The following is a 26,302-nucleotide window of genomic DNA, read 5'->3' as shown; positions in this document are numbered from 1 at the left end:
TCAGCGTTTAAGCTTAGAATGCCCTCCCCTTCCTCCGGCAGGGGAGAAGCAGACTCGTGAGGTGGTATATAAGGCCTCACCTTGTGCCAGGAGACCAGAGTTTGGTCCCCGGTAGGCTCACATTCTAGAAGGGACTGGAATATGTCGCCTTCACCAATGGATTGAAATCTTTTTGTTTTTAAACAAGGGTGAATGCCTGGCCACTTCCTACAGCAAGTACTTAAGGAAGGGGATTTAATTTAAGGCACATCATTTTGAGGAGGAAGAACAGAAGCACCAGCAGAGTTTAAAACAGCAAATCTTGAATTCTGAAGGGGACCAGACATTTCATCTGCATTTCTCAGCCTGAGCTTTGCAGTAATTAGTGTTTTCTGAACATGTTTCATTTTCTGTCATGAGACCCAAGAGTTGTGAAATGAAATGTTGAATTTTGTCTTTATATGAGCAAAATCTTCAGTATCAAATCAAAAATGTCATTGGAAACTCATCACTTCTGCAAAGCTTTCCAGTGGCTATAAGAGGCATGCTTTTCTTTAAAATGAGAAAAATCACTTTTTGGTGTTAGGCTGTTTAAGTCAGGAAGCATGTCAGGGAGTACTTTTTGAGTGCCTAATGCTAGTCTAGATACAGTGGAATCAGCATAAGGACATCTCAGCGGTGTTGTGTTTTACCTGCGGATCAGTCTGTCCACACGTTCATTGACAAATACATTGAATGCCTTCTCTGAACACTGATGTGGGCGCTGGGGACCCCGCAGTGAAAAACACAGATGAAATTCTCAGTGCTCAAGGAATTGGCATTCTAATGCTCCAGAGAAAGGATGTTTTTTAAAATAAGGTAATCATGGAAGGCCTAGGTAAAGTGATCCTAGGGCAGGGCCCTGCAGGAAAGGAGGAGGGAGGGAGCTGAGCACCGCGTGTTGGGGCAGAGCCAGCAACACACTTAGCAGAGCTGGAGCCCAGTGAGTGGGGTGGAGGGACTGGGGAGAGGGTATAGACCGAGCGAAGCTGGTAGGCCATTGTAAGGACCCCCGTCTCGCTACAGGAATGACACTGCCTGATTTCACTTTTACGAAGTCCGTCTAGCTGCTGTTCAGAATAGACTTCAGGGGAGCAAGGGCAGAAGCAAGGAGACTAGTTAAACACAATATTTTTAGCTGATACAATAAATGTATGCACTTTAAGAAATAGGCTTTCCACCCTTTTCTCTAAGATTTAATTATTAATTTATTTAATTTAATCATTTAACTAAATTTAATTTAAACACATTTAATTAATTTAATGATTTGTTATATTAATAATATAATATTTGTTATATTTTGCTTGCTCTGTGTGATGCCGAACAAAATCACAGAGGAATAGCATTTGATTGATTTTTTTTCCCCTAAACTCGGGGGAAGCCACAAATTTGGAAGAGGCTAACTGAAGATTTTACATCAGTGCCGAAAGATTTTAGTTCATCACAACTGTTTTCTATTACTTTAGGGCTTAGGGACACAGATGAAGATCTGAACAATAAAACTGGGGGCGTTTCTCTCTAACTTCCAATACTAATTAGCACTGAAAGGACACTCACGTAACTACCCACTTTGATCATCCCAGGACGAATGGAGACCACTATCCACTGGATGTTTCTCATGCGTTAGCTCATGTAACCTCTGTGAAGAGGACGTAATTTTGAGTCCTGGTCCTAGCACTAACTCTCAAACCAGTTATTTAACTTTTCTGGGACCCAGTTTTTTCATGTACCAAATGAAGATTCTAATAATTTTAAAAGAGGAAATAAGACATTGGTTGAATTCCTTAAGCTGTTTCATGTTCCAAGCCTCCAGAAAAGTGGGCTCTTTCCAACTTCACCCAGGGTTTTGTTCTTTACAGTCAGTTATATCAACTGTAAAATTATAAATAAATTAGTGGCAGTATCCATTCTGCTGGACTAGGAGATAGCAAGAAACCCGATCTAGATCCAGATTCCCTTTTCAGCGTAGACCCAGCCATATGAGGCTGTGCAAAAACATGTATGCCTTTTTTTCCTAGTTGGAAGGTAATGGGCAGAAATAATTTTAAGTTTCATCGTCTTAGAATAATTTCACAGGAGATTACTTCTTTAAATACTGCAGTGAGGTAAATAAAAATGATCCACTTTACTAATCACAGGGAACCTGACAATTAGAGGATGCAGAGTCCTTAGGTGAAAGCGTGCCTATCTTGACGCTGCCTTCTCCACTTGGAGGCAGAACGGACAAGGTCATTCTTTCACAAGGACATGGCATCCAGGCGCCTAAATGGAGCCTAGCACTCCAAGGGTTAAGCAGTCTGTGTGGAAGAGGGAGGGCAAGGGCCCAATTTCGTATCTTTGTTCCAGTTCCCAGATGGCAACCCTGTCTGTTAGTCCCAGTTGAAGCAAAACTATTTTTGAGCTTGTGTATCCTTCAGCACAGATGTTCAAGGCCATAATAATGTGTTTCTTTTATGGTGTCCTTTCTGTTTCTTGGTGCAGAAGTTTCAAAGCTTCATTGTTTCGTCGGTCAAATAAACACAGCAAGACCTTACAGGACTGTGGGATAATAAAAAGAAGAACATCCTTGAAAGCAGGAAAAAATTGTTTCACTTTATCGTATGTGCAGAGAAATATTATAGACAATCTGCTGCCATTTTGTGGCTTATAATTTTTTCAGTGTTAATTATGGTGTTTATCATAATTAAAGTACCAAATAGTTATGCTTATAATCTACCCAGCACTGAAGAGAAATTTAAAGTAATGAGCTCGCTCTTTGCATAACAGAGTTTCTCAGAACAGCACAGCACCCTGTAAAAGTCCTGAGTCAACCCCGTGGATCAAAATGTGGTCAATGAAGGCCTGTTCACCTCCCTGACCAGCCACTAGCTCTCCTGTGATAACTGCCTTCTCTGCTCCTCTTCCTTCTTTCTTTCTCCCTCAAAGACATGCATGATAATATTTGTCCTATACAATCCTGGTGGGAAACAGACCTCTAGGCCAAGTGATCTGGAAACAGGATTAAGAACAGAAACGGAGTCTAGTGAAGTAATTTATTCAGTCTCAGCTACTGTGACGTCACCCTCTGGTCACAGGCTCACTACCTGGGATTTTCTCCCTTCCAGGGATGCTTCTTCATGTCATCATGGAGCCTCAGCATCCCCTCTGACCTCCAGCCCTTCAGATAACTCGCTTCCTGCCTCCCAGGCCTTCACAGATATCTGTCTATCCATTGCCAGCCTGAATCCCTCACCCACCACCCCCAGCACCTCTCTTAGCAAAACTCCTGACCCCTTGGTCTGCTTAACCCCACATCACACTTGCTCTAGTCCTATCATTGGGCTGCTGAGAGTCCGTATAGCCCAGGTCCCTTTCACTTCATGGTTGCCTTTCTGATAGTGCATTCCATGACATACGCATCTTAAAGAGTAGAAACTTGGTCTTCTTCATCTGTAATTCTCTTTTGTCCTGTTGAAAAGAAATACAGCTGTTCGGTTCAATGCCTTATAAATACAGTTAATATTCATTTTCCGGATAGAAACATTCACATTTTGGACTAATAAATAAAATCGAAAGCCAAGGGGTGCCTGGGTGGCTCAGTCAGTTAAGCAGTTAAGCAGTCAGCTCAGGTCATGACCCCAGGGCCCTGGGATCGAGTCCCACATTGGGCTCCTTGCTCAGCGGGGAGTCTGCTTCTCCCTCTGCCTCTGGCCTCCCCCTGCTTGTACTGTCTCTCTCTCTGTCTCTCAGATAAATAAATAAATAAATAAATAAATAAAATCTTTAAAAAAAAAATTCAAAGCCGAATTTAAAGAAATTTAAAAAATAATCTCTGCCACTCACTGTTGGTAACAGAGTCAATGGTGATGGAGTAAAAGCACTCCGCCACATCCGCACCCTGAGTTGATCTGTCGTCCCCTTCCCCTGCTGTCTCCCCACCAGTGCTGGGGAGCAAACCACGGAAGATGATGGCTCTGAGTCCACACTTCATCTTCGTTGCTTCGGCAGCTCCCCAGCCAACACTGTGTGGTCCAAGCAAAACAGGCTCCTGTGGCCGCCCAGTGGTCCACAGGGCCCGGCCTGGCAGGACACAGGCCGGTTAGGAGGCCATGGTGTGCAGCTGAGAAGGAGGTGATAAGTGAGAACCAGGGTAGTGGCTGAAGGGAAGAAGAGGAGAAAGATCCCAGCATTCGGAAAGACGATTTTCAAAGCAGTATACAGTGCTGATGTGAGAGAATAGTCTAAAGTCACTCTTTATTTTTCTAGCAATTTAAATACAAAGTACTTATTAGAGCAGTCAAAATGAATGATGACACTGGGTTTTTGGTTTAGGAACAAAACAAAACTATATTGGCACGATTGGCTTTGTACTTGAGTTGTTAAGTACCATCAACTTCCTTTGCAGTGTGAGTCGGCGTCTACGCCAGTCTAATCCATCAGCGTGGTGATGCCTGGAGCAGGGGAGAGGGTCTGGGTGGTGCTGCCAGAAAGGAAAAAGGAGCTTGGCTGCCCCCAGAGACTGGTAAAACATGCTGTCGGAGGCCGTGTATTTAGTTGGAAGAGGTTTGCAATGGAAAATAATGGTCTCAGTTGAAAGGAGAACCAAGCCCAAGTCTACACACACCAAGTACAGACTTGGTACCTTCTGCCTTATTTTTTAAAATCAGTTTTTATAAACACACAGGTTAGCAGTTCAGGTCAGAAAATGCACCAGGCTGTGTTAATGAGAATTCGAAACTGCCACATCTCTACTTAATTTTGTGCCGCGTCCGCTTATTGCCACGTAAATGCTGCTGCAGATTTCCTTGATGACCACAACGCACCCAACTTGGAGGGGGAGTTTGACTCTCCAGGTAAAAATAGAAAGGTAATTGGGGGAGCGAGAAGAGGCATCAGATACAGTAGCGTCACCCGGGATAGAACTTTCCGTTGGTCAGTGTATGTGTTTGCTTGCGAATGCTCTGCTGGGCCAGATGACCTTCCTGGCGTCTTTCTCTTTACCATCTCTTTTCTTTACTCCTCTCAAGTGAGAGTACTTCTCTTCCAATGCTGGCAATCCCAAATGTCCAGCGTGTCCATCTGAGTGCCACCACCCACCTTCAGGAAGAAATAGAGTCAAATTGCCTTGTCCAAGCAACTGGTCTTTTTTCCTGCCATAATTTTGCAGTAAGGGAAGACCATTTAAATACTGGCAGGAGAACCAGACAAATGTACGTATACATGAGAAATCAGAGATTCTCCTCTGTGCCTTCCTTTCAGATACCATTTCTATTCGTGGCTTTTCCTTCAGTACCCTTTTTTTGCATGTAATTTAAATATGTAACATTGTTTTTGCCTAGTGCTTGCTGGTGTTTCTGTTCGTCTGTCACTATGTAGTTAATAAGTCCAAATCATGGTCTTAGTGCTTAAGGAGCTAGGAAGAAAGAAAAATCACATTGTTTTAGTTCATTCTCTCCAAATATCTATACCAGTCATACTTAATGTAAGCCTTTGAAAAAATTTGGAAATCTTGTACAAAAATTGGGCTCATTGTGCAACTAACAGCATGCGTCTCATCCATGCAGAATTCTCTACAGATGTGCTTAAGGAAGAGGAAGTGCAAGTCCTAGACCTTGTCTTCCATGTTCCTCCAGTGAGAACATGAACCACAGGGTGGCTTTAAACTCTCGGCCAGTGTGTCTGAGCTCTGTATCACCAGAGCTATCACTGTAACCGATAGATAATTAAAATTTTTCTTTTTTGCTTATCAAAGGATTTTCTTAGTAATGGTTTTACCATTTCAGTCACAATATTCCTTGAGGTTTAGATATTTTGTTAATTGTTGCTTATTGTTGTATGACATTGCTTAATGTTACCAGTTAGATCACGTTGGTAAGATTCTTTGAGATGCTTACATAAAATGCATCTGAATGTAAGAAATGCATCTAAACTTCTGGAGGGAACTATTTTGGTTTGTTTTTATTGTTAATTTTCCTTCTGAACGTTCCAGTGCTTTAGGGATGTGTTACGAGGACACATGCATGCACACGCAGTTACAAGTAGCTCATTCTGTCGATTTAGTCAATGGCCTATCTACTACATAGGTTGTTTCAACTCGGTTAAAAGACAGTCCAGGTTCTGACATAATAATAATTACAATACAGTGTCTGATTCTGAATAGTAATGGGGCAAAGCATGGCTAATACAGAAGTTTTACTGTGTATGAGGAACTATGCCAACCCTTTTAAGTGCATTACTTCATCTAGTTCTCACAAAAATCCTGTCAGGTTGATATCGTTATATCCTGATTTTACCAATAAGGAAACTGAGGCAAACAGCTGTTATTGCTGGTTATAGGGCTGCTGGTAAATGGCAAAGTGGGGATTCGAATCCAGACTGTTCACGACCCAGCTCTTAAACATTAGAATGTGCAGTGCTTTACAGTAAGTTTTAAAGCCGGAAAAAGACGGAAGGAAGAAAGGATGAAGACGTGCTGGTATAAATGTATGACATATGGACTAGTGGAGGGAGGCTTCTGTCTCAGTCCTTTTTAAAGATTTAATCTATGATCCTTCAGAAGCAAAGTGCCTACATTGGTCAACAAGCAATGCTTCCAGCTCTAGTCGTACCTGCCAGCAGATTCCCAGTAAAAACAGCAGGTCAGACCTCTAGAGTATGTGTCTTTGCTATTTTAGTTCTCACTTAGTAAATTCAGGTTCATGTAAACACAACTTGAATATGCTCTTGAATATTTGAGCAGTCTATTGCTAGAATCTCGTTCAGTTTGTTACTATGTATATTAATTTATCTGGATGGTCATTGGTACCATTTTCTACTTCATCAGTGGGTCTAATTAAAAGCAACTATTCTGTATAACTAAAATAGTGATGCTGCATTCTTATCTTTAACCCTTTGATTCATAACAGTGTTCTGTCAGTACCAAATTATTAACAATTGATTGCCTTATTTTACTCTCCGAGAGATGGTTTAAAACCACGGACTTTAGTCAAGATTTTCTATGAACAGAGATAAAGTTGCAAATAAGAACTGATAACTAATAGGCCTGTTTTTTAAAGAACTTTATAATTTTCTAATTACACACCTCTTCTAAGAAACTTGGTGCAGTGTTTTGGTGAAAGCTTTCCAGAAGGCAGTAAAAGGCTTTGATATTCATATAACTCATGTTTTAATTGCAGTATTTGGACCTTTCCTTCTATAATTCAAAAGGTAATAATGGAATAACTGGAATCATTTTAGAATATTGACTATAACCATATATTTTTTCTTTTTTTTATTATGTTATGTTAATCACCATACATTACATCATTAGTTTTTGATGTAGTGTTCCATGATTCATTGTTTGTGCATAACACCCAGTGCTCCATGCACTATGTGCCCTCTTTAACACCCAGCACCAGGCTAACCCATCCCCCCACCCCCCCTCCCCTCTGGAACCGTCAGTTTGTTTCTCAGAGTCCATAGTCTCTCATGGTTCCTCTTCCCCTCCGAATTCCTCCCCTTCATTTTTCCCTTCCTACTATCTTCTTCTTTTTTTTTTTTTAACATATAATGTATTATTTGTTTCAGAGGTACAACGGTCTGTGATTTAACAGTCTTACACAATTCACAGCGCTCACCATAGCACATACCCTCCCCAGTGTCCATCACCCAGCCACCCATCCCTCCCACCCCCCACCACTCCAGCAACCCTCAGTTTGTTTCCTGAGATTAAGAATTCCTCATATCAGTGAGGTCATAGGACACATGTCTTTCTCTGATTGACTTATATTTTTAAGTGTCTTGTAACAGAGAGTAATGTTTGTTGATAATCTAAGGGAAATTACTATTTAAATGACTTATTACAAGAATATGACATTAAACGTAAACATGAAGGACATTCCTTAGTGCTTTGAATTTAAGAATGGATATATTTTCCCCCTCCCTCCCTGCTCCTCCAAGAAGGGCATTTCACATTTTCTTCGTGGTTTCCTCCCAACAAACATGGTAACAGGCTGTTAATGGCAATAAAACAGTGATGGGCAGGCAGCCCAGAGGAAGACAGAAATTGATTCAGTCAGAGCTGGCCGATGAAGAGACGGCTCAGAGATCCTTCATGGAAGCTCTCAGGGTCACCTGCTCTGCACTGCTCTCAATAACAGAATAGCCTCCATCCCCTAATGCCACAATCAGAGAGCCTGTCAGTGCCATTACAATATACTAGATTTCATATAGATAGATTTTTTTTGGTTCCAGGGATATCTTTTCAGCTTTCACATTCCACTCTCTTTACATTCGGTGGCCCTTAGATACAACTTGGCCAGGTGGGAAATAAAGATATAAAAGCTTACTTCTTAGGGCTGCATCCTATTTATAATACAGCCATATTTGTAAATCATCTGTATTAGTATTAAAAGAAAGCAAGCTTGAGGCCACTTTGGGACTCTGCCTTCATTCACTTGCATTTAAATTACAAAAAAACTGGTGATTAGTGTGGTGCCTTGAAGAGAAGTTACAAGAAGGAATCAGGCTGGAAAGTTCTGTATTTATCAATAGATGTGAGTTACAACATGGCTCAACAAAGGAAAGGGGCTTGCAAAGCTGTGCTATTTTTGATGTGCTCTCAGCTCAAAAAAGAAAATCATTAAAAACATTTAGGGCACTACCTTGGAAACTCAGCACTCGAGCATGTTTGAAACTGGCCTGACATGATGAATTTTTGGTTCTATGTGCACACAATCGACTATCCTAGATACAGGTGTGGGATGATACTCTGTCTGGTGTTCACTAGTCTCAGATCCTGGTAAACAGATGTCAAGCTAAAAATATAGATAGATAAAAATATGGATATAGATATATCTAAAAATATAGATGCTTCACAAGTAAAGTCAGAACAATTCCTTAGGAAAAAGATGCAGATCCTGGTCTGATCTTTCTATCATTCATTTGAAAAATTAATCTTGCATAAGTAATGGGATCTTGCTTAAGTCGTGATTGCTATTTATTAGATTATGCTAAGTCAAATAAGTCAAGTAGAGAAAGTCAATTATATGGTTTCACTTATTTGTGGAACATAAGGAATAGCATGGAGGACATTAGGAGAAGGAAGGGAAAAATGAAGGGGGGGAATTCGGAGGGAGAGATGAATGAGACTATGGACTCTGAGAAACAAACTGAGGGTTTTAGAAGGGACAGGGTGGGGGATGGGTTAGCCCGGTGATGGGTATTAAGGAGGGCACGTACTGCATGGAGCACTGGGTGTTAGGCGCAAATAATGAATCATGGAACACTACATCAAAAACTAATGATGTAATGTATGGTGATTAACATAACATAATAAAATAAAATTTAAAAAAGAAAAAAAAACTTCCACTGAGCTTTGCTCCTATAATTTTACTTTGTGACATCATATTTTTAAATCACATTTTGGTTTCATCTTAATTCAAAAATTCATCCAACTATAAATTTTTCCAGTGGCTACAATGGGCAAGGTCACTAATTTTTTTTTAAATCACAAACCTATTTAACTTTCTGCCGGAATATTAAAATTTGCTTTCTATAATTAGTCCCTAAAATAAAATATCATGATTTAGCCTAGTTATTTAAGAATCAGAATTCATCCCATTAAACTTTGGTTTACTACTTCCTTCTTGAAATGCATCTTTTCCAGGCTACCTTGACACCATTCCTGCTCATTTTCTTCTGATCTCACAGGCTAGCTCCTTCTCTTCCATCAGATGTCCTAATTTCAGAATGTACCTGGCTTCTTTGCTAGGTCCTTGATTTTTATCTACATTATACACGGAGGGGCTTTTAACAGTCCTTTGGCTTTGGGTATTATCTGTGCACTCATGATTTTCAAATTTGTATCTCCGGTTACTATCTCTCTTCCACCTTGCTTGTACAGCCACCTGCCAACTCAACAGCTCCACGTGGGTGGATAATAGGTATCTCAAACTTAACATTTCAAAACAGAATTTTTTATTCCTTACCTCCCCACCCCCCCACCATCCCTAAAGTTTTCACTCTCCCAAAAAATAATAAATGGCGCCATAATTTGCCCTGTGGTTTACAGAAACCTAGGCATCATTCTTGGTTCCTTCTTGCCTTGCATCTAACTCACATTCAGTATATCCAGTTGCTCTTACAACAAGTATTTCTCAAATATAGACAGTCGACAACATCTTCCTGGTTATAACTTAACTCGACCCATCATCATCTTCATCTGAACCACTGCAGTCCTTCCCACCAGATGTCCTTCTCTCTTTCCTTCTGCAAGCGGTCATCTTTCTAAAGTGTAAGTTAGATCTTGTCACCTTCCACACCCTAAACCCTCCAATCACTTCTTGTTCTTCTTTCCTTATGGTGATAAAACTTGCCATTTGTAAATGCACAGTTCAGTGGCATTAACTACATCCACAATGTCTTGCAACCCTCACCACCATCTACTTCCATAACTCTTCATCACTCCAAACAGAAACTCTGCCAATCAAGCAATATCTCCCTGTTCTCCTCCCATCTCCGCCCTTTGTAATGTGTGATCAGCTTTCTGACTCCATCAGTTGACCACAGTGGTATGGGTTTATTTCTGAATCCACATAATCATACCCCATTGGTCTGTATGCCTATCCTTATGTCAGTACCATACTTTTCTGATTACTATAGCATTTATAGCAAGTTTGGGATTTGGGAAGTGTGAGTCCTCCAACTTTGTTCTTTTTCAAGATTGTTTTGGCTATTTAGGGTTCCTTGAAGTTTAATATGAATTTTAGGATTTTTTTCATTCCTTAAAAAAAAAAAGCCATTGGTATTTTGACAGAGATTGCATTGAGTTATGCATATCACTTTGTTATTTTTTTAATGGATTTTTTGTTTAAATCTGGACTTTTTTTTTTTAAGTAAGCTCTATGCCCAATGTGGGGCTTGAACTCACAACCCCGAGATCAAGAGTTGCTTTCTCTACTGACTGAGCCAGCCAAGCACCTTATGTGTGTCACTTTGGGTTATATTGTTATCTTAACAATATTAAGTATTCTAATCTATGAACATGGGATGTCTTTCCATTTATTTTGGTCTTCTGTCTTTCCACAATGTTTTGCAATTTCCAGTGTACAAGGTAAAAACCTCCTTAGTTAGATTTATTCTTAAGTATTTTAATCTTTTTGATGATATTATAAATGGGATTATTTTCTTAATTTCTTTTTTGGATTTTAGTTCTAATAGTTTTTTTGTGGAATCTTTAGGGATTTCTATGCATAAGATCAAATCATCTGTGAACAAGGAAAGTTTTGTTTCTTCCTTTTAAATTAGGATGCCTTTTATTTCTTTTCCTTGCCTAACTACTCTGGCAAGGACTGCTACTACTGTGTTGAATAGAAGTGGTAAAAGCAGATATCGTTGTGTTCTTCCTGATGTTAGGGGAAAGTGTTCAGTCTTTTACCATTGAATATGACGTTGGCTGTGGGTTTTTCATATATGACCTTTATCATGTTGAGGAAGTTCCTTTGTCTTCCTAATTTATTCAGTATTTTTATCATGAAAGGGTGTTGGATTTTGTCAAGTGCTTTTTCAGTGTAAAATTTAGATGATCATGTGTATTTTTCTCCCTTTCATTTCATTACTGTGTATTATATTGATTGATTTTTATATGATTAATCATCAGTGCCTTCCTGGGATAAATCCCACCTGGTCATGGTATGTAACCCTTTAACATGCTACTGAATTTGGTTTGCTACTATTTTGTTGAGGGTTTCATGTCTATCTTTATAAGGGCTCTTGATCTGTAGTTTTCTTTCTTTGGAGTGCCTTTATCTAGCTTTAGTATCAGGGTAATGCTGGCCTCCTAGAAAGTTTGGAGGTGTTCTCTCTTAATGTTTTTGGGAAGAGTTTGAGAAGGAGTGATGTGAATTCTTCTTTAAATATTGGTAGAATTCAGGGCACCTAGGTGGCTCAGTTGGTTAAGCGTCTGCATTCGGCACAGGTCATGATCCAAGGGTCCTGGGATCGAGCCCCACGTCTGGTTCCCTGTTCAGCGGGGAGCCTGCTTCTCCCTCTCTCTCTGCCCCTATTCATAGAATTCAGTGGGGCCATCAGCTCCTGGGCTTTTCTTTGCTGGGAGGTTTTTGATGACTGAGTCTGTCTCCTTACTTCTAATAGGTCTTTTCTGATTTTCTATTTCTTCTGTTTTGTTTTTGTTGGTTTGTATATTTCTAAGAATTGTCCATTTCATTCTGGTTTATCCACTGTGTTGGTGTACAGATGTTCATGGTATTCTCTTACAATCCTTTTTATTTCTGTAAAGTCAGTAGCAATGTACTCTTTCATTTCTGATTTTAATAATTTATATCTTTCCCCTTTTTTTAGTCAATCTGAGGTTTTGTCAATTTTGTTGATCTTTTCAAAGAATCAACTCTTAGTCTTGTTGATTTTCTCTATTATTTTTTCTATTCTCTATTTGTTTATCTCTGCTCTAATGCTTATTATTTCCTTCCATCTAGCTTTTGGTTTAATTTGCTCTTCTTTTTCTAATGTCTTTGAAAGCTGAAGTTTAAGTTATTCACTTTAGAGCTTCTTTTTCAATGTAGATATTTACTGCTATAAATTTTCCTCTAAGCATCACTTTTGCTGCATCCTATAGGTTTTGTTATGTTGTGGTTTTGTTTTTATTCATCTCAAAGGATTTTCTAATTTCCTTTGCAATTTCTTCCTTGACCCATTGATTATTTAACAGTATATCATTGAATTTCTTCATATTTGTGAATTTTCCAGTTTTTTTTTCTGTTACTGATATCTAGTTTCATTCCATTGTGATTAGAAAAGGTATTTTGTTGGGCACCTGGGTGGCTCAGTTGGTTAAGCGACTGCCTTTGGCTCAGGTCATGATCCTGGAGTCCCGGGATCGAGTCCCGCATCAGGCTCCCTGCTTCTCCCTCTGCCCTCTTCCCTCTCGTGCTCTCTGTCTCTCATTCTCTCTCTCTCAAATAAATAAATAAAATCTTAAAAAAAAAAAAGAAAAGGTATTTTGCATGATTTCAATTTTTAAAAATTTATTGAAATTTGTTTTGTGACATCACATATGGTCTATCGTGGATAATAATCCATGTGCCCTTGAGAATGTGTATTCTGCTATTGTTGACTATATCCTATTATTCTTAGAATAGAATCCAAACTCCTCACTACAGTTTCTAAATCCCTACATGAACTGACCCTGACCAGCTTCTCCAACATCATCTTCCTCCACTCTCCTCTTAGTTCTTGCTCAGGAAATACTTCCATTTACTGAATTATTAATTAACTTAATGTTTTAGTATAATAATAATGTGTCTTTGGATAGCATGTGAAACAATATATCTTTGTGAAAAGTTTTAAAATATATGGGAAAAGCTTATATGTGAATCTTAATAGCAGCATTATTCACAATAACCAAAAAGTGGAGACACCCCAAATGTCCATCAGCTGATGAATGGATAAACAAAAGTGGTATATCCAAACCATGGAATGTTATTCAGCCATAAAAGGAATGAAGTTCCTATACATGCTACAAAATGGTTGAACCTTGAAAACATTATGCTAAGTGATAGAAGCCAGACACAAAAGGCCACATAATATTGTGTGATTCCATTTATATGAAATATGCAGAACAGACAAATCCACAGAAAGCAGATTAGTGCTTGCCAGGAAGTGGAGAGAAAGGAGAATGGTGATTGATTGCTTAATGGGTATGGAGTTTCCTTTTGAGGTGATGAAAATGTTCTAGAATTAATGGTGATGGTTGCACAACATCATGAATATACTCAATGTCACTAGTGGTAAATGTTATGTTATATATATTTTACCACAATAAAAAAAATCAGTCCAGTTTAAATATATATGGGAACACACAGAAAAAGCTTATTTTGGAATAATATTTCTATCAGCTACTAAAAAACAAACCACATAGTTCTAAGACCAAAGTCTAAAATGAAAAAAAAAAAAATGATGAAGGCTCACTCTTTACATTTATCCAGTCAGAATGCTTGGTATAAAGTGGATTAAAAAAAAACCAACTATTTTGTTTGGTGACAGACTCTTTTGTGGTACATCTGGAATTCATATGTTGAGTGTTAACATAGATATTTTTGTTTAGCCAGTTTAGATTAACAAGATAAAGCTTACACTCCAGAACTGTATCCTTGCCCTCAGTTAACGTTGCAAAGAGCTCTTTGTTAATATTTTTTTATTAAAGAGCATTGTTAGAAATAGATTCATTGGGTTTTATTTTGTTAAACCTTTATTTGACATGGGATTTTTATTGGTGGTCGTAGAAGAGCACAGAAAGGAATGGATCGAATTACAGTTTAGTTGAAACAAGTGAAAAAGTCAAAGATAAAATATTTCAGTGAAAATTATTAGGAAATGTCTAAATTGTATGTTTATATTTCAGACCTAGTTGTTATTTGAATTGCATGTGCCAGAACATGGTCATCAATGCTCACACTTCCAATTCTGTTGGAGTGACATGTCATAGGGCAGGAAACCTGATGTATTATTTGCATATGCTAAACTCTCTGATGAAAACACAAGGCATCATTGAAATCTTGAAAACGGAAGCTTAGAAAGCATAGTTCGCTTACAACTTGTTCTTCCCTACTATATTTATTTGATACTCATTTAATTATATCGTAGAGACCTTAAAAATAACGTTTAAAAAGGCCATACATTATTTTTCCCTGCAAAAAAATACAATAGCCTCTTTAATCTTGGGGATAAGACAGTTTGAATTTGTGAAGCTAGATTTGTGTTTTTAAATTAGGTCATGTTAGGGTGCCTGGGGCGCTCAGTGGGTTAAGCGTCTGCCTTAGGCTCAGGTCATGATTTCAGGATCCTGGGATTGAGCCCCTCATCGCATCAGGCTCCCTGCTCAGCGGGGAGCCTGCTTCTCCCTCTCCCCCACCCCCACTCATGCACTCTCTCACTATCTCTCTCCCTCTCAAATAAATAAATAAAATCTTAAAAAAATATTAGGTCAAGTTATATTGTATATGTTAGCTGATTACTTAGAATTTACCGGTTTGTGCAAAATTTCAGCCAAGAATCCTTCACACTATAGTAAATTTTTTGCTCTACATGGTTGGAAAAAGCGTAACATAATTTACAAAAAAAAAAAAAAGCAACACAAAAAACAAACAAAAGAACCATAAGTTTTAGAGTCAGACAAACCGGGCTCAAATCTAGATCCAACCACCCAGTATTTGTTTGAAATGAAAAAAAATATGTATGTATGTACAGCCTTCTTCATGGACAAAACCGTCACTGTAAAGGATTATTATGACATCTCAAAAGTGAGTAAGTAAGGGTCTGGCCCTCTGTAGGTGTTTGGCATATGGAAACTGTGATGGTGTGATGGTGTGATAATCTAGGTAACTGCCTCCAAAAAATAACAGTTCTCTAGATGCTCATGGCATTTTCCCCATACTTCTACATAGTTTTAGGGGGAGATGCTCAGTAAAAATGTAAGATTAGTATGCCTGGTTTGATAAAATGATAGGAATGCTTAATCATCACCTTTATCCAATTTAGCTAGTAATCAGTTTCCAAAATTGACTTGAAAGCAGCTTTCGCTGGAAGATGTGGTTGGCCTCCCGAAGGTCCTCCCCTTTTCTAACCTCTTTGGTCATTCACTATAAATTAGTCATCATGATGTATGCATTGTTAAGTAAGATTATATTTGGCATATAATAAATAAAATAAGATCCCTTTGTGATGAGTCCATGGAGTGCTAATTAAAATTGATTAGAGAAGGTGAAGTTTTTATTTCGTATTCATTCTGTGGTTATATATAATCCTCAAGGTTTGTGTATTGATAAATCCGAGCAACGCTTGCTCTTCCACCTGTGGTCACATTAACATCACATAAAGAACATGCCAATGGAACTATTATTTGTCACCAGCTGTTTCCATCTGCACTGTCACCAACAATGTAGCCAAGGGTGGAAGCATATGAGGCAAACATTGTTGGCAGAATCTCACCTTATTAATTAGAGAGGTCCCTATTAAATAAACCTTTGGATACTTCAAGTTTTCCAGTTTCTTTCACATTCATTCATCCCATCATTGATCAAATACATATGGGCACCAACTATGTGCCAAGAACACTTGCAGGTGTTGTAACTCTGGTAGTCGACAAAACTGACAAAAATCCCTGCCCTTATGGAAGCTGGATTTAGTGAGAGGTGAAATTGATTAGGGTAAATGCTAAGTTGCTGTTACAAGGAGACCCCAAAATATGGCCACTTAATAAGACAGATGTTCCTCTCTGCATTCTGCAGGCCAGCATGGTGGAGCGGGTCCGCTGCAGAATATCATTCAGAGGCCAGTGGCTTGCTCCCCAGCACTTTGCCAGTCTTTGGATATTTTCCTCATCTATAGGATCAGGACTGGCCATAATCCAGCCATAGCCTGCTTGCAGCCCACAGTGAAGGGGAGCGCTGGGGCAAGCAATTTGTCCCTAAATCGGAGATGACAGATACTATACACATCACTTCCGTCCATCCCTCCCATTCCCTGTTGACTCTGATTTCGACATATCATCATGCCTAGCTGCAAAGGAGGCTGAAAAATATGGCCTCTGGCTGGGCTCAGCTTAAACACAAGCCCAGCGGGTTGTGTTCTTTTGCTCCCACCGGAGGGGAGAATGACAATGAACCAAACAAGTTAAACACATAAAGTGCCGGATGGCAGGTAAGTACTAGGAAGGAAAAGCCAGCAGGGAAGGGGGTAGGAAGCCCTGGTGAGATACTGTAGTTTTAAAAGAGTTTGGTGGAGAAGCCTCACTAAGTAGGTGATGTTTGCAGAAGGGCAGCTGAAGGAACGATCTGTGCAGCCCGGGATGAGCCTTGCTGACAGGCAGCGATGGGCAGGAGAGGTCTGTGGGGAGGGAGGGATTGCGGAAAGAAGCGAAGAGGTCAGGGTTGTCAGAGGTTGTAAGAGGTCATCTTTTGGACTCATTTTTGAGTTTAAGATGCATATCCCCATCCAAGTGGAGATGTTCAATAGGCTGTTGGATAGATGAATCTAGATTTCAGGGAAACAGCTTAGACCGGAAATAAAAATTTCAGAGTAGTGAAATACAGCATCTACTTAATCTTATTCTTTAATGTGAAGGTCATGGCCATTTCTGTAGGAAGAAATCAGCCAGACCACAGATAGATCACGAGACTTTCTTAATAACCAACATATCCCAGTGTGCCTGGCAGCTAGCTCCATAGGAGCTCATCTGGCCCGAGAGACACTTTCACTGAGCCCTCAGCCTCACTGTTGGTGGCTCTCGGTGTCTGCATGATGAGCCACTACTTAATCTTGTCTATGAGGAAACCAAGCTTCAGAGAGGAGGAAAGTCTTGTCCATGACCAGGGTGAAAAGTAGTGAGAGCTAGAATTGGGAGCCCAGTTTCCTTCCTCCCAAGCCAGCCCTCCCTTTGTCAGGAGGATACGCTGGGAAGAAGGATCTTCTGTTTAGTGGGTTTTAAAATAGCCTGCTAGGAAGTTGGCATGGTTAAACATGTAGGGAGATCAGTAGGAAGCAGAACTATGGAAGTACCGATGAAACCTCGCAGAGTGCACGTGGGAGCCTGATGCTTCCCACCTGTCCCAGGCTCAGTCGTCTTCGTAAACATGCCTCTCTTCCCCGCCTCAGTGACACTCAGGCATTGTTCCACGTGCCTGCCACCGACATCCACGCTGAGGCCGAGGGGCCCTGAAGTACTCTCCCAGGGCAGGTGCCCTTGTGCAGAACTGGCTTCATGCACGCCCGGAAGGTTTGCTGTTCGGAAAGTCCCCAGATCTCTCCATGGTCTGGCTGGTTTTTCCCTGCAGAAATGAGCATGGCCTGCACATAGGCATGGACCACATTTTGCTCATCTTCCCCTGGCAGAAAGTTTTACTCACTTACAAGCTACGTGCCCCCACGGACCAGTGCGGTCCACTGGTTTCAGGTCTTGAGTACCCTCACTTTGCTGTATAGACTTGAGCAAACTACCCAAAGTCTTGGTTTCCCCATTTATACAATGAGGGCCATCAGTGCATTCTCACGGCTATGCCGGCTTGTAAAGGGAGCAAAAACACTGGAGGTATGTGAGCAGTGTCCAGGGGTCTAGTGAAGCCCATTTCGGTCAAGTCAAGCCTGCGCATTGAGTTCCTAATTTGCAGCTTCTGAGGGGTCCCTCTTCTAAGACCTTTCCATGACTCGTCAGAGTCCAGTAACGCAGATCTCCCCACTATATGCGTCTCTCCAGCTATATTCTGAAGCTGCTTAGGGGGTGAGATATGAAGAGAGTATCTCTGCAACTGGGATATTTTGCACCTTGGTCACACTCCAAAGAGGGTAAAAGTGAACTTGTATAAAAACACTTGCCAGACTTTGTTGACGACCTCTCTTTTCTCTTCTTCTTCGATTCAGATTCTCATTCAACTTACTTAATGTCTCGAAGGATGTCTTATTCACAGTAGATAGTATGTGATTGTTCCGCTGAGCTGAACTCCTAAGGAAATGTATAATATAACATTGCACTTATCTAATGTAATATAAAATTTAAGCTAAGAAAACAGTTCTCACTCTGAAGTAACTTTGCCAGAGGGTAGTGCTAAGATTATAGTGGAATTTAATAACTTAGTTAGGGTAAGAGATGCCTTTGTATTCCAGAAAAGTTAAAACTTTCCAAAGACTATGGACATTCCTGTTCCCAATTCTTCAGAAGTACTATCAGAATCCTAATAAGGTATGGGTAAAATTCCTTGCAGGCATTCAATACACTTGGTCAGCTATGGACAGGGAATTCAGTCGAGGCATGTGGGTGGAAAGAATCTTTAATCTCAGTATCATTGCAGCGGTCACAGGTCAGCAAAACAATACTTTTTAGTTTGTACTAGATAAATCTTTTTCTGAGAAATTCTCAGCAACACCTCAATTAACCAGAACTTAACAGAGTAGAAGCCACTTCATATAATTGGCACCAACCTCCTCCTCCCCCCCACCCCCGCTTTTTTTACTACTCAAATCAAAAAGATTTGATCAACATCAGAAAGGAAACAGGCTTTTAGCAGAAACTTATGTGAGTGAGTTTCTAGGGTTGTTCTTAAATCAAAAGATAGGCAGCCCTATCTCCCATAGCATCCACATAAATGTCTGCATTGTTGTATGTGATGATTGAACCTAAAAATGATGAGCCCATTTCCTATAAAATAGATTGTTTGCTGGTCATAAACTTGTACATATAAACAAAAAATCTAGAATGTGGTTTCCAGAGCCCTGATTCCCATGGAGACCTCTCTGAGAGGGTGTCTGAGTTTAAAAAGACACCTTTTCTTATATAGGTGTCAAACGTTGAGAGGTAAAACTACTGTATTTTTCTTGTTCATCTTCAGATGCTACTTCCAGGGAAATGTATAGAGAAGGGGCTTACTGAGTGCACTTTTTAAAAAAAATCAATGTTATTATGGCAATTCAATATCATTGAGATTACAATATTAGTACCCTACCATGGAAAGATACGTATTCCTAAGACTTCTACAATTAGTTTGGGGAAAATAAATGCTGAATCACAAACCAACAGACTCAAAATCCTCATTGGGTGCATTTTAGCATGTTTATAAAGCAGAAACATTTCCTTTCATATGAAGGTAAGTAAGATGACTAATTTACTTTCAAAGAAGTTCAACAAGAACTTAAAGGATTCTAATCGTGATTCTACTTTAACCCGAAGTCCCAATTCTTAGTAGCGTTTTCCTGAATATCCAATACTATGTGAATTGATGAGCTTAACTTGATAGTTACAACAGCGTTAAGAACTTTGAGATCTTCAGCTCAAATCACGTACTGTGTTTCATTCTGACAACAGCTCTTGCTAAAGCCCTGCATTGTGTGGAGCTGGGTTATTTGATGAAGAGTTTTCAGCTGATCTCGCTCTGAAGTCAACCACCTTTCTCACAAACATAAGCGAGATGGCAGTTTTCCACAACTGTACTATTTGGTCCAAAGAGATAAGAGTTACATCTCCCAGATCCCTTACCCTGCGGTGTAGTCAACTATTTCCCTTGCGCAGGATATAAATTCCTCTTCGGTTATTGATTTGTCAGTGTTTGTACAGCTGTGCCTGTGTTCATACATCCTCTTGTGAATTTGTCCACTGATAGAGGCTGTTTCAGATTTAGATTTAATCTCTATTAGGCCAGGGATGCAATTTGTTTAGCTTGCTGTATGCTGAACTTCAGTATGTGCTGCTTGGTGATTATAGGATGTCTACATAGCTATAAGTGGTAACTATTTTTTATGAATATTAAACATGTTTACAAACAAATATCCTTTAAAATGTATGACTGGACTATGATTCCTAATCATCCAAGCCCAAGGCGTATGGTGTCATTCTTAGGTGCCTTCTGGGCGGCAGTCAGAAACTTTTATCAGTGTGGCCCCAGAATCATTGAGCCTAGAAATACCAAGACTTGATGTTCCCAGATGATCACTCCTGCTATCATATTTTTGTGATTCAATATTACTAACCCAGAAGTTTCTCTCTGGTTCTAGCCTCAAGTGTCATACAGTGGAAATCAATCTTACAGGGTTGGGGGGATATGTAGCCAGGGACGAGAAGAAGGGTGCCATCTGATGAGTTGGCTTGTGTTTAGGAGCCACGCTGCACAAATACAGATACAAACATTGAACGTCTCGAGTTGTTGTGTCCGTCCAATAGCCATGAGCCACATGTGGCTAATGAGCACCCAAAATGTGCTTAGTCCAAAAGGAGATGGTGCCGTCAATGTGAAATCACATTGGACTTTGAAATTTTTGTACAAAATAGAGGATGTAAAATATGTCATTAATAATTTTCATATTGAATACATGAATACATAATATATTTTAAGATCTATTAGGTTAGGTAAAATAGATTAATTTTTCCTCTTTATTTTTCTTTTTTTAACATGGCTTCTAGACAACCTAAAATTACATGAGGGGCACATGTTACGCTTCTCTCAGGCCACAGTGGTCTGGAGTAACCCTCAGCCTCAGGGGAGCTCCCACTGAGTGGCGCTCAGGAGCTGAGAGCATCCAAAGGGGAGGATGAGGGCCCACCTCACTTGGGCGGGGGGTACCCAGAGGAAGAGAAAGCATAACTGCCCCTCTGTTTAGGGTTCAAGCTCCCTCAAATTCTTTTCGGGTTAGTTAGTAGGTTCTGAAGTGACTGCACTGAATATAGATTTCTGACCCAAATGAGTTCATTCTTCCCAGTACCCTAAAAAAGTTAAGTGCTAATTATTATCATCATGAATAATAATAGCAATCAATAGCTAATGATTCTAGAGCACTGAGTAAGGGGCTGTTCTACATGCTTTATCTGATAAAACATGATTTCATTTTTTCAACAGCCAGGTGAGACAGGCCCTCTCCCTACCTCCATAGAACAGAGGTGCGTGTGAGACTCCAAGAGATTAATTGCTCAGGGTTACACATCCAGAGATTAACCCAGGCAGTGAGATTCCAGAATCTTAGCCCTTAACAATGACACAATACCTCCCTCTAAAAGAGAATGTCTTTCTTGACACTTGAACATGTTACTGGGCTGCCCTGCAACAGAATAGCAACACTATTCGGTTTTTTCTCTAAAACTTAGATGTTGTTCAGTCATTCAACAGCCAGGCATTAAAAAATGCTTACTGTCTCAGAAATTGGGAGTTACTATTAGCTTGTGAATGACTTTTTCCTTATTTTTCCCTCAAGTTGCCCCCAAAAGCATCCCTTAATTCAGTGTGCTTGAAATGTAGGTAGTCTAATTCCAATTAAATCGCAAATATTACATACCTACGATGTGCCAGATGCTGTGTCAAGCACTGGGAGACAGAGAACGATGAGGAATTCCATCTTGCCAACAGCTCTGGTCTAGCGGGCCTAAAAGCACATCCTGGCAACGCAGTGTGTTGAGAGTTGTGTGTCCACAGCGCTGTGGGGAAAGGAGGAGGGACACATCCACACACTTTGGGGTATTAAAGAAATCTTCTAAGAGGAGGGAGCACTAAGCCTTCTTCAAATACCTCCTCTTGTTTTCTGGGGTCTTTCTTACATCACATGAAGGCCATTAATAAAAGTGGCCACCAAGATGGGGGTAAGCATCCGAGTCTCCTGGGTTGTTGAGAGTCTGCTGACTCCATTCCTGCGGTTTCCAGGTACCAGCAAGGTCAACCTCGTGAAGATCCCATCCACGGCCTCCAGCCCACGGGACACAGCCCTGGCGGCCGTAATCTGCAGCGCCCTGGCCACCGTCCTGTTGGCCCTGTTCATCCTCTGTGTCATCTACTGTAAGAGGCAGTTTATGGAGAAAAAACCCAGCTGTGAGTGTTGAACTCTTTCTGTTTCTTAGCATTTGGGTGAAGTGTGTTTATCATCATTGTCACCGAAGGTTCCACGAGGCCTTGACCGAGACCACAGTCAGGAGCTATTAAAGGGACAGAGCACACCTGGAAACTCAGCTCACAGTCCCCTGGTCCCCCAGAGGCACTGCTTTATAAGGACATTGAAAAGGCAGCAGTGTCCCATGCCACTAGGCAAAAATGAAAATCCTTCCAAGTTCTGGCAACTGAAGTACTCTATAATTTGAGCTTTAACAAATTCATTCCTAGTTGTTTCTCCAAGTAAGAAGACATATTTTTAAATGTAAACGATAGCCATCTTTTTCTTAAGAAATATTAAGAGCTAGAAGGGTACCTGTCTGTGTTATGGTGGTCATGGGCTCTTTTATAGAGGCAATGGTCTTCACTGACAGAATTCTCGCCCCTTGTAGGGTCTCTGAGAGCACAAGACATTCAGTACAACGGTTCTGAACTGTCATGTTTTGACAGACCTCAGCTCAATGAATCTGCTCCCAGAGCATGTTGTCAGTGCCATCGGGACTCAGCCCAAACCTGTGGTAAGTGCAGCCAGGCAAGGGGCCATTAGGGGAATCCTAGGGACACGGACACTGCAAAGAATTGTCCCTGTTCACCCCACAGCTTGGTTGCTCTGCTTGGTTTTCTAGTTAAACCTAATCTTGTTAAATGATTCTCTGTCCCCTGAATGTTTGGGTGCTTTGAGCCTCTTAGGTATTAAAAAGAAAGGAAGCATCTCATTAAAATTTTAGAATTATTCAGCAACTTTTTAAAGCAAGTTTGCCTTTATTGTTTTGGGTCCATTGATTGAAAATAAGATCATCCTTTTGTAGAGTAGGAGCGTGTTTCCTGTCTTGTCCGGTGGATTCAAGCTGAACTTTGATGGGTCTTCTTAATGTCTTTTGGGTTTCTTAAAGAAGAGCAGGAGGGAGACCTATGGCAGGGGTTTCCACCAACTTCAATTGCCCCAGGGACTACTGACAGAAAAGGAAGTTTAGGGAAGTCGTGCAAATGGAAATTGGTTTCTCACCAGGGCAAAGAACGGGCAAAGATAATACTAACTTTCTCTGCCACTTACTTATATTCCCAACACAAGGCTCCCACACTTATACTTCCCTCTCGGCCCCCACTCTGCAAAGCAGAACAGATGGCAGTGCCCTTCCTAGACATCTGCCCCTGCCCGCCTGGCTTCACGTTCTCAGAGCACCTTTGAAGCAATGCTCACAGCACCATTTTGTCTCTGTGGAGCCACTCTTTAAGCTGAGTGTTTCCCACTTAGATTGACTGACACTCCTGGCACGGTGCAGTCTTTCCTACCAAGAAATTACAGGATTTCGTCTTCTGATCTGACGTTCCATATGTGGAGTAAGAAGTTTTCAGCAGACTGATTTCGTTACTGCTCGTTCCTGTCTTCTGCTTTAGGAATGGGTCGGGAACAAAATATAGGACTTTCTGTGGTGTGTGTGGGTCTATTTTTGCCTTTGCCTACATAGGGAATAGACTTCTAGACAGTATGGACGATAACTGGGTGATCCTCAAAACACCCCCAGAGCTGGGGTTCCCAGACCCTGAACTGGACACTAGGGTCAGAGGGAGCAGGAATCATTTCCTGAGACATGAACTCAGATGTAGTAAAATGCAGCATTGGGCAAAATCTGCCTCCTCTTAACTTCTGTCTGAAAAGAAGGCTTAAATGGGCAGATGGCCTTGGTGCATGTCCTCTTAACAGAACAGCATGCTGAGCCTGGAAAGAATTCACCCGCTACTGCCCAGGTTCCACATAGCTTACCACTTATGTGGTTTCCTACTTCATGGCAGTGCCTTTGTTCTTCGAACTTTTTACTTTGACATCATTTAAGACTTACAAAAATGTTGACAGAATAGCACAAAGAATTCTCACACCCTCTTCACTCAGATCCCCCAAAATTAACATTTTATCTCATTTCCACATCTGTTTTATCCTTTTTCTAAGTACGGTAGAGATATATGTATTTATACACGTTTTTTCATTTCCACTTAAAAATCAGTTGCAGAGATGATATCCCTTTACCCCTTAATACTACGGTGTTTGTTTCCTAAGAACAAGAACATCCTCTTACAGAACAGCACAGTTATTAAAATCAGAAAATCAGCATTAAATCAAAGCTTATTGTATAATCTACAGAGCACATTCAGGTTTTCTGAATTGTCCCAAAATTTATAGTGAAAGAAAATCCCGGATAACACTGTTGCATTTAGTTGTCAAATCTCTTTACCTTATTTTTATCTGGCACAGGTCCTTAGTCTTTCTTTGTGTTTCATGACATTATTATTGTTGACGGGCACAGGCCAGTAATTTTGTAGAATGACCCTCAGTTTGGGTTTGTCTGATGTTTCTGTCTGACTAGAAACAAATCCTGCAGCGGTGATGCTGTGTCCTTCCTGGTGTCCCACATGAGGAGGCACAGCGTGTGCAGCTGTCCCTTTCCTGGTCAGATCAATTTGGGTCCCTTCGTTAACGGGGCACCTGCCAGGTTTCTCTGCTGTAACATGACTGTTGTTCTCTTTGTAATTAATAAATATTTTGCAGGAGACTCTTTGAGACTGTGTAAATATCCTGTTACTCTCCAAACTTCCGCTCAAGAGTTTCGTATCTGAATCAGTCATTACCACAACGGTTACAAATGCTTGTTTTGTAATTCCATCATTTTCTCCACATTTATTAGTTGGCTTCCTACAGTAAGAAAGAACTTCTTCCCCATTTATTTATTTACTTGAATTAGTGTGGACTCGTGGACCCTTTTCCACAGCCTCTACTCCTTTGCCATCATCATTTATCTTGGTGCCCACGTTTTCCTAGGTTGGGCCAGTGCAGGTCCCTTCACGCTGGCTCGTGTGTCATTTTGACATGTCCTGATTATTCTTTAGTACTTTCTTCATCTCTGGCACACGAGAAAAGTTCCAGGCTCATCTTGCACTTTGGCTGCTTGAGCCCTAGAACCAGCCATTTCTAAAAGGAAAGGCAGTGTCTTTTGCTTTGAAATAATTTCGAAACATCTTGCAGTGAGCATGACACGGGCTTGCCGAGTTGCCTGGCCGTGGATCTGGGCGAGTTCCCCGAGGCTCACGGCAGCGTTTATTCACACAGTGAGGGCAACGTGGGCCCTGCGCTGAGAGAGATCTGGGCGAAGGTGTGCGGATATCCATCCTGGTTGGCAATTGCATGTCGATGTTTAACACTCATTTTTAAAAAAGGAAAATTTCACCATATTTTTTCCTTTTTATAAGAGTGAAGAGATCATTTCTCAAGCAAACTTTGGATACACAAACATACATGTATATGTAAATATCAATTTTTTCACATCTTTTTCTCTCTCTAGATGTGTGTCTTTATCTTTGTATGCTTTAGTATGTGTATGTGTAGAATCAGAATTATATATGTATGTATGTAGAGAGTTCACCAAATGTTGACAGCGTTCATTTCTAGTTTATAGGGTTGGGTAATATTTATTTTTAAATTTCTTATCTTAATCCCTCTCTTTTTAATTTTTTTTTTCTTCAGTACACTTGTGTTATCTTTGTAACCAAAAATTGATGCTGCCTCAATGGACAAAATGGTTTGTAAATATGCGTGCACACCTCTAGTTATTCCTTACATTCCATTCCTGGCAGGAAAACAGTAGTAACTCTGTGTGTGCGTGGTATGTGTGGTGTGTGGTATGTGTGTGGTGTGTGGTATGTGTGTGGTGTGTGTGGTGTGTGTGGTGTGTGTGTGGAGTGTGTGTGAGGTGTGTGTGGGGTGTGTGTGATGTGTGTGGTGTATGTGTGGTGTGTGTGTGGTGTGTGTGTGTGGCGTGTGTGTGTGTGAGGTGTATGTGTGTGGTGTGTGAGGTGTGTGTGGGGTGTGTGGGGGGTGTGGGGGGTGTGTGTACGTGTGGTGTGGGGTGTGTGTGTGGTGT

The 26,302-nt window shown here is 40.5% G+C and overlaps 1 protein-coding gene across 3 annotated transcripts in view; it reads left to right on the top strand.

Moving 5' to 3' along the window:
• Positions 1-26,302, top strand: part of TNFRSF19 (TNF receptor superfamily member 19) — a 94,152-nt gene that overhangs the window by 53,918 nt on the left and 13,932 nt on the right. For all 3 annotated transcript variants that reach the window (XM_035003690.1, XM_035003689.1, XM_035003688.1), the window contains exons 6-7: positions 22,167-22,331; positions 22,781-22,906. In XM_035003690.1, the coding sequence (XP_034859581.1) occupies positions 22,167-22,331; positions 22,781-22,906 (291 nt within the window). The remainder of the gene's footprint in view (positions 1-22,166; positions 22,332-22,780; positions 22,907-26,302) is intronic.

This window comes from Mirounga leonina, unplaced genomic scaffold, assembly GCF_011800145.1.
Source record: "Mirounga leonina isolate KUSES-001 unplaced genomic scaffold, KU_Mleo_1.0 Mir_127, whole genome shotgun sequence".
Classification (NCBI taxonomy): Eukaryota; Metazoa; Chordata; class Mammalia; order Carnivora; family Phocidae; genus Mirounga; species Mirounga leonina.
Note: the sequence above shows the minus strand (reverse complement) of the source record. Positions and strands in the feature narration are given on the sequence as shown.